This window comes from Cariama cristata, unplaced genomic scaffold, assembly GCF_000690535.1.
Source record: "Cariama cristata isolate BGI_N322 unplaced genomic scaffold, ASM69053v1 scaffold7728, whole genome shotgun sequence".
NCBI classification, from domain to species: Eukaryota; Metazoa; Chordata; class Aves; order Cariamiformes; family Cariamidae; genus Cariama; species Cariama cristata.
In genome coordinates, this window is record NW_009630580.1 from 44,859 (window position 1) to 54,344 (window position 9,486).

Consider the following 9,486-nt stretch of genomic DNA (forward strand, 5'->3'; position numbering starts at 1 on the left):
TTGCACCTGGCAGTACCCTGTATTTTGTGTGGTGCCAGCCAACACCCCCCCCTCCCCTGATACTACTCTTTATTTACTGAGGAAAAGAAGATTTAGAAAATGTTGCTAATAGTGGGGTGGGTTTCATTCTGATTTAGAAATCAGATATGGTTAGATTATATTTCATGTTCATTTTGGTGAGTTGTTATGATGCTCCTTGTCATGGCCATAATTGTAGTTTAGTGTGGATGTGCCCAAGCTATGTTTTTAGGGTCTAAGTAAGTAGTCGGGGTCTCGGTGGCTGGGAATACGGCTCTGGCTGCAGCCCTTCCCCGCCGAGCGGGCTGAAGGCACGGGAGGTTAATCCGTGCAGGGCTCTGTGGTGCCAATGTTGGAGCTGGCTGCCTCTGTGTATTTATACTAGGCTATAGCCAGAGCTGTGACCTATGTCCAAACAGAAATTCAGAAGGATTTGTTTTAGCAGCCCGAGTGCCACCGTGTAAGCGGGACACTGATACCAAGTGAGGCATTTGGAATAGACATCATGGCTCTAAGGAGAAATGCCCGAGCATCCCAAAGCCAGGTGAGGGAACAGGGGTGGGAGCCAGCAAACTGGGGCTCCTAGCCCAGAGCCGTTGTCTTACAAAAACTCACCTCAAATTCTCTGTCTCCGCTTTTCCCTTCCAATGTTTGCCTATTGTTTAATTAGATTAAAAACCTTTCAGGTTGGAACAGGGCAAGCTCTGATCTCAGCTGGGGCCCTAGGCAGTACCATAGCACCAAGAATAGCTTCTGCAAGTTAAATTTGAATAATAAATGAATGTTTTCATAGTGGCTGGGAACAGGCTGAGAGCGCTGTCTCTCACTAGGAGCATGCACTCCTGCATGGCCAAGTGCAAGGCTTTGGGAATGGGGGTATCTCAGCATCGCCAGGCCATGAGGGTGCTACAGCAAGGACACCCCTTCGGCCCTTTTATGTTCTTCTCGGTTGCCATAGCCCAGGGGTTGCACTACACTGGCTCCCAAAAATTGAAGGCCTCGGCTGACTTTTATCTTCTCGCTTTGTTTCAAAGCACGAAACTAAAAAGTCTGCCCAAGCAACATGCCTGGGGAGGGCATGCAGCATCCTGGGAAGGACCACTGCGGTTTGGGTGTATTCCCTCGGCTGGTGCCGGATCCCTGTCACCATTTGGAGGGCTGGATTTGGCCATCTCGGGCACACTGTGCCACCCAGAGACAGGCTGGCGTGAAGCTGATGGCCCCTCATTCCTTCCAGCTCAAGGAAGCAGTGGGTGGTCGTCACCTCCTCTAAAATGGAGTGGTATCTCACTTGTTATAGCAGGCGGGGAGGGCTATAGTATGGCTTCTCTTCATCTGGTTGACCAGTCTTCTCACCACTTGGTGAAGGGTCTGGAGCACAAGTCTGGTGGGGAGCAGCTGAGGGAGCTGGGGGTGTTTGGTCTGGAGAAGAGGAGGCTGAGGGGAGACCTGATCGCTCTCTACAACGACCTGACAGGAGGGGGTAGCCAGGTGGGGGTTGGTCTCGTCTCCCTGGTAACCAGCAATAGGACAAGAGGAAACGGTCTCAAGTTGTGCCAGGGGAGGTTCAGGCTGGATATTAGGAAGAACTTCTTCACTCTAAGAGTCGTTAGGCATTGGAACGGGCTCCCCAGGGAGGTGGTGGGGTCACCATCCCTGGAGGTATTCAAAAAACGTTTAGATGTGGCACTTTGAGACATGGTTTAGCGGGCATGGTGGCGTTGGGTAGAAGGTTGGACTTGATGATCTTTGAGGTCGCTTCCAACCATAATGATTCTATGATTCTACGATTCTATGATTGTCATAATTTCCAGGCAGCTGTTCCTCTGTTAATATCTATTTGTTGTTTTGTGCTGTTTGCATCAAGCTCTTCAGGCTCTTTTCTGTTCTGCGCTTGCACAATGCCTTGCACCATGGCATCTGGTCCATGAGGGAGGCCCTTCTGTGCTACCGTACTGGAAATAATAATAATAATCATCATCTTATTATTCCTAGTAGTTCCAAATGGAGGCTACTGAGCAAGTGACAGAGCTCTCACACTTGAGCAGAACACCTAACGGCATGTTTCATTTCAGCAAGGGAATCAATTTTCGTCTGTGCAAGTCTGCAAGGGGCACATGTATTATCAATGCCTTTGCAGACTTGATTTTTCTAAAAACAATTTTACCATTTCAAATGTATGCTTAATGTATTCTAGCCTTTATCAATACCTTCAGTTTCATTAAACTGGCTACAGAGGTCTGCCTGCATACAAAACTCTTTCTGGTTGAACATAGAAGTTTAATTAAAACCACTCTGAGAAAATTGGGAGCAGGTTTGCAGTTGGGATGGACTCAGCTGGAGGCCTTTGAGGTTTGATTGCAGAACCTGTCAAACTGGTGTCAGCAGCAGTTTATGTGATATTCTTCAGTGCGCTACCAGCTTATCTTAGCCTTGGAAAAAACATGTAAAAGACCAAACCCCTCTTAGCATGTTTCCAGGTTATCAGTTTAATGCTAGCCTTTCTTGACTGCTCAACTCGTAGGAATTAGACCATCTACAAGGGCAGAGACTGGAACAACTTATCAGTACGATTAACTGTGAGCAAGGGCTAGGAGGGGGCTTCCTGATGGGTGAGGAGATGGGCAGCCACAGAGGGGCTGAAGGACTGACACCCCCTGCAAAGCTCTGCTGCGGGGGACCTTTCGCACAGACAGGTCGAAGAAGATAAATCTATGTGACTGTTTCTGTAAGTCTAGGAAAACCTGCTGATGCTGTCTCTTTTTGATGTGGAAGTCCAGCATGTCATCTAGTGTTCTTACTCATATTCAAGGTCAATAATTGCATTGCTTTCAAAGTGTCATATATACTGCCAGTTTCTTGGTTTTACTGCCTTTCACTCCAGCCTCACTCTTAGTGTAATTTTGGCAAGTAATTTTATTTTATTGAATGTTTCAAATTCCAACTAAACACTAAAATCCTAGAGGCTCCTTCGTATAAGCCCTCGGTAGGCAGAATTCCTGCCAAAGTTAATGAAAACACTGCCTTCACACCCCAGTCCAGAAACGCACATGAGCACATCAGCTCCAGTTTGATACACGTGTTTCATGATACGTTTGTCCTCCCGTGCTTTGCTGGGTTAGAAAGCTGCACGAAGGGTAGTTATGGTGAATAATCAAGCCAAGGCACACACATTGTTGTGTGGTTGAGTACTGTAAACATTCATAAATCATAGCACCATAGAATGGTTTGGGTCAGAAGGGACATTTAAAGATCATTTAGAGCACCCCCCCCTGCCACGGGCAGGGACACCTCCCACCAGCCCAGGTTGCTCACAGCCCCATCCAACCTGGCCTTGAACACTCCCAGGGATGGGGCAGCCACAGCTGCTCTGGGCAACCTCTGCCACTGCCTCACCACCCTCACCGGGAAGAATTTCGTCCTCTTATCTCATCTAAATCTTCCCTCTTCTGGTTTAAAGCCATTGCCCCTTGTCCTGTCACTACAGGCCCTGGTAAAAAGTCTTTCTCCATCTTTATTAAAGCCTCCTGTAAATATGGAAAGGCTGCAATAACGTCTCCCCAGAGCCTTCTCTTCTCCGGACTAAACAACCTACATGCCACAGTATGATTTGCAGTGTGGGCATTACCTTACAGTTGGCTTGAGAAGAACCTGTTTCCTTTGCAATAGTCTATGGGATGTAGAATGAGGCTAGACGGAATACATAGAAAGTAATTTGGATACTTTACCTGGAACGTGCCTCATGGGTTAAAAACTGGGAAACAAAGGCACACCATGCAATCACCTCTCCTACATCACCTGTGCCTGTAGGACAGTCTCTTGCTCCTTTAACATTTTGGCCTGGAGCTTCCATTCTGCAGCTTGGTTCAGGAGCTGTGTTTTGGGCAACAGAGAGAAAATTGTTAGGTCCCTAGTTTATCAGTTGGAAATCCTCATCCTCCAGCTACCTATGCTTCTGCCTCTGCTACCTTGATAAGGAGTGATCTAACTTTCAGGTGAATGTAGTTAGAGGAGTTAGGCAAGACAGAATATTTAGTGCTATGGTGAGGCATGGGACAGGGCATTTGGTTTCCAAAGGCATATTTGAATATGAGTTCAACACCTACTTGGAATAAAGTGCGCAGTACAGTGGGCTTTAAAAAAATGTGGTATTTAACCGTACCTTCACCAGACTTCTAGAGAGAGGTTATGATACTTTCTGGCACTTTCATTTCAGCACAGCTCTGGCCAAATTCCTGCTCTCCAGTGAATGGCAAACTCCCTTTTGCATTAATGATTAGGACTTAGCATACAAGTACGGTCACAGTCAGACGTGCCTCCGAAAATCTGTGAGCTTTCAGAAAGAGAATGCGTAGTAAATGTCATAGATTTACTGGTGTCCATTATCTTTGGGCTCCATTTGCACTGACATGTGGAGAATCCCAGCTCAGGGTGATAAATGCCTCACTCAGATCAAGGAGGCAGCCCAGAAAGAACTTAACTGCAGTTTCATCCCTGGCTGCTCCTGGGAAGATGTGATTCCCTCCTCCGAGGTGTTTGGCAAAACGACACTCTGACGTGCAGACCGGAGGGGCGGTGGAGGCTGTAGCAATGAGGTGTACAGAGACTTTTCCAGGCTGCAATTCTGAGTCAGCACTTCGAAAGTGCGTCGTAATATTCTAGCAATTGGCTTAATCTGAAAGCAGGAAACATTTACTGAAGTGTTAAAGAAATGTGCCTGTCGCCTACCAAACATTTATAAAGTGTTTTACTGGTCAGGCCAAACGTATTTTAGAAAAAGAATGCTAATGACAGCTTGAGAATGAGATATAAACAAGTTAGTTTACCACAGGACTTTCTTCTGTTGGATTAAATTGTACTATTTAAAATAGCGCAGTTGGGCTCTGAAAATATATTAAAAATAAAAGTACTGTGTAAGTCAATAGGTCCTACTGTCACGTTGGAAGTGAAAGGTGAGTAGAACCGCATGCAGAAAATGTATTTAATCCCTAATAAAAACTTTTATTCTAACCATTTTTTGGGAATTAACACATGTAAAAACTACTTCAATACCACCTGGCAAAAGAGCTGAGGATGTACCCTACAGATGCTGACTGAACAACATAATGAATTCCCTCCCTGTCTCTAGCTATTTGTGGCACAAAGACTACCTGAATTAGACTTATTGCCTATATATATATTAGCTCTAGAAAAATATTTCTTCCATCAATTTGGCCTTTTGATTTGGACCCACTGAATTTTTACCAGCTACAGTTTCCTAGGCAAGAATGTTTTACAGCTCAAGTATGCATTGTATGAAGAAATACCACGTCCTGTTCGTTTTATACCTGCCTCAATATTTATTTAATCTGGTGTTTGGTTCAATGGAGATAAGTCCAATTCTTGAGTTTAGATCTTGTTGACTAAAATTTCAAATAGGTTGCGTCATAGCAAGTAAAAGGAGATGGTATGAGTAGGCCTCGGTTAAATGAGCCTCAGCTCATGCATTTGTTTCCTTGGGAGAGGATATGTTTTACAGACACAATAATAATTTTTTTTTTTAAGTTTGGATGAAATCTAGATTTTTAAGTTTCATGTTTCTTTGATATCTACTTGTTTGGGTTTGTTTTGTTTTTTAAGAAATGATAGGGTGTCTGGTTTGAATGATTTAATGAAAAGTGCTTTGAAAACCTTCAGAGCGACCCAGTCTCTAGGCCAGTCATTACTTCTAAGAACTGGGCTTTATTCTGTGTTGCTTTAATCTCAGCTAGGGTTACCTTCGTACCCACCGTGCCTGGGATAATGAAAAGGTCCCATCTCCCGCGCCATGTCCTGCCGCAGCACAAGAGATGGGCAGAGAAGGCAAAGAAAAGTTGCTTCTTTTTGCCTCTTAATGAAATCCTTCTTCTCTCCCATTGACCCACATAGCTTCTGCAGCCAGGAAGAATCCAAGAGTTAATAAACTCTTCTGTAATGGAAGCAAGCCACAGAGAAGCTTGCTCAAATTAGCATGTGCTTTTATGCAGCCTGAGGTCATCTGCAAACACCAAGCTGGGAGAAAACAAATCAGGAGAACTGATACATTTATTAATAGGCTATGAAGTGGTAAGAAGGAGGCTGAAGTATAAAGAAATTAATAAATATTGCATGTGGTGTTTACAAAGCAGCACTTCAGTGAAGTGTGGTGATGTTATACTGTATTATTCGAGCTGCGATAGCTGCTGGAGGCCCAGACAGTCATATCATTCTCAGGACTAAAAAAGCCAGTCCCTAAGAACATACATTCCCATTTTAATGACATAGATCTAGGGACTGGCTTAATGAAAATTAAGCTTCCGTTTTGCTGCCAGACTCTGTAAATTCCAATTATGTAGAAATCTGATCAATACCTTCCAGTCATATACTTGAAAGCCACAGAGGCTTTAAACTGCAATTAATTGCACATCAAAGTTTGTATTACAAGTGCTAAAAAATGTATGGTATAGGGAGGAAGTCCAAGTAGCACTGCCGAGTTATAGATAGATAGTAAAATTGCATCCTTGTGTAAGATTGACCCTTTGGGAAGGCCACACAGTATGAGCCATTGCTCCTTATATAGGGAAACACATTCTTAGTTGCAGGTGTAAAAGTGAATTGTGCAAGCAATGAGATGACCTGCCTATTGAGATGTGACGTACAGAGGCTGCAGGAGGGGACATCTCTCCTTGTCTGAGGTAAAGAAGTTTTGTATAGGGGCAAAGATTCCTACACTAGAGAACTGCCTAGGAAGACATCAAAGTCAGCCTTCAAGGAGTAATCAAATAGATAAAAGAATACAAAAGTTTTCATTTAAAGACATTTGCAAAAGCCTGCAGCAAAAGTCATAACCAAAGATGTAAAAAATGATACGGGGAGAAAGGTTCTGAAAGCCGTTCCCTCAAATGACAGGATGCCGAAATGCAGTAAGGCTCTGACTTTGCACGTTACTGAGCTGGAGAGAGATACAGCTAAGTGAGAGGACTCCATCCAAACCCACCTGGATTTCATACATACGTATGTATACATTACTCCCACAGACACTACCACAATAGCTGGGTGGGTGGGACTCAGCAATAGGACTGAGGTGGGAGACAAGTGCGGGCCAGCTCTGTGGGTGCTGGGCTACCTGGGATGAATCATGACACGCTAATCGCGCCTTGACTCATTGCATGGCTTTTGGCCAGTCACTTCAGTTCTTCAGCTAAATCTACCTTGCTCTGAGGTGATGGTAGCCATGCATCACCAGCCTACCTCAAAGGCAAGGTTTTTAAGCATTACTTTGGACTGTGTGAAAAATATTCTTTGTTCACGGTGCATATCATTATACACCCACTGCTTAAAGGCTTTGTAGCTTGGTTTCCAACCTGTTATTTCATAGGTGCTAGTCATACATACAGCAGAGCCACAAAGAAAATCTCCCACTCCCAAAGGTAGATGGTGATGACTTTCACGGCTTTAAAAGAAATGAAAATACCAAAACTCTGCATATCAGTTCTGGATAAAATACACAAAGGAGTTTTGGCTAGAAACAGGGCCACTCACAGGCAACAGGCAGCCCCAAAACTCATACTCCGTGAGGCACAGCAAGAAAGGTCATTGATATAAGGCTGTATAGGTTATTTTCCCACAGTGCCAATGCCCTGCCTTTTACATCGTCTTTTTTTTTTTTTTCTCTAGTATCTGAAATCTGGTACTCCGTAGCAAAACTCCCAGTGACAGCAGTAAAGTAAGCCCAAATTTGCTTTGTCATTGTAAGGGATTTCTTGGAAAGGTTTCCTGGGGTTTGAATCTGTCAAGATAATCAATGGTCATGAATGAAATTTGGGGGTTTGGCTTTACATAGGCCTTACAGTGAAAGGCAATAACTCAGCTGGACCACAAATTGTCATGCAGCAACATGCAGATGTGCACGTGGAGAAGCCCCAGCTCCTCTTCCCCCTCCGTAAGGCTGGGCAGGAGGGGATGTTCCAGCCGCAGGATCAGTGCAGAGAGAGGGTGAATGCTCTGATGGGCCATTTTTGGTAAGAGGTGTTTGCTCTGTTTCCCTTGTGCCCTAGCCACAGGGCTTAGAGTCCCACATTTTCATCCATATTTTACGATACTTTGGCCATGCTTGTGCTAATGTATCTGCCTCTAGTTATGCGGAAGGGATAAATATCCTCTCTTTAGAGTTCTCTCATGCTGCTCCTGAGTTAGCCCGAGGACTGGTGAAAACGAAAGCTTTCTTCCAGCCGATGAGAGCCTGTCACTCCCCCGAGTAGTCTCAGCTGCTGCCACCGCTGAGAAGAGGGACTATGTGTCCGTGTTGAACTCCGATCCTTTGTAGATAGGAGGATTGCTGTGAAAATACCAGGCAGCCTAAGAAAACTAATTTTGGTTTGATTGGGTCGCAAAAATGTGTGAGACCATGGAGGAGTGCTCTGCTCCCATCCCGGCTGTGCCTGCAGGGGCCATCGCTCCTGGAGCTGCTCTTCCCTGTCCCCCTGCTAGAGATGTCCCCTCTGCTGGGGTGAGGATGAACAGCAGAGGAGGTGGTGAGAGGGACCCAGACCCTGCCTGCCTGGAAGAGGCACTGACAGACCCGTGTGGGGAGGGGAACCTCTGCAAACGACAGGAGCAAGCAGCTCCTGGAGCCTCCTCCGTTGGCAAAACTGGACCCACTGGAGGATGACTGGGGATGCTCTGTGCCTGGGGGGAGAGTGACCTTCAGCCATCTCACTTTAATCCCATGTTCTTGTTCTCTTCTCCATTTAAATGTGCTCATTTATCATGTGGGGAGATGGACTATCAAATATCAAAGCCACATATCAAAGAAAATATCAAAGAAAACTAATGACCAATGTCATGATGAATCAACTGTGTAGTAAGGGTGAGTTAGCTAGGGCAGTCTGTGCTCTAACCTACCGCTGTGCAGTTTGCTTCAAAAACTGTAAATGCCAATGAAAGCAGCCCTTCAGAGGCTGTTCCTTTACATCAAGCATTGACAGTAGCAATAAAAACATCTCTACTACCGTATCCCAGCTCAGACCTGAAGAACCGATATATTAGTGAACTAGCATGCAGGGCTCGTTTTGGCCTAAAGTTAGATAAAAGCCAGATTAGAAGGATAAGTACATATTCCTTTTCTTTCTGATGTCGCTCCTCGGCTTCCTTCATCATTTCCTGAGACTGCTCCAACTTGGCATCCACCAGTTTCTGTTGAAGTTCTCTGTGCTTAAATATTTTATCAAGGTGCTGTAAGAAAATAAATTCCGCTGAATGTGCAGGTTTAATTATGTACACAGACCTTCATGCTCACACATGTACAGCTATCTACTGGAACACTCGTAAAACAAAATTATTGCAAAACAGGACGACTCCCAAGCTATTGCAATTACTAAAAACCTGCAGCACTGATAAGAACAAACTGTGCCCAGATTTGCATGGGAAGGGAAACCTGTTTACATTGTCTATTTTGATTTAGTGTAGGGA

At 44.8% G+C, this 9,486-nt stretch overlaps 1 protein-coding gene across 1 annotated transcript in view; it reads right to left on the bottom strand.

Annotated features, from left to right (window-relative positions):
• TXLNB (taxilin beta) overlaps positions 1-9,486 on the bottom strand; it is a 28,069-nt gene that overhangs the window by 5,454 nt on the left and 13,129 nt on the right. Inside the window, exons 5-6 of the mRNA XM_009705595.1 lie at positions 9,130-9,249; positions 3,817-3,891 (exon numbers count right to left, since the gene is read on the bottom strand). Of these exons, the coding sequence (XP_009703897.1) occupies positions 3,817-3,891; positions 9,130-9,249 (195 nt within the window). The remainder of the gene's footprint in view (positions 1-3,816; positions 3,892-9,129; positions 9,250-9,486) is intronic.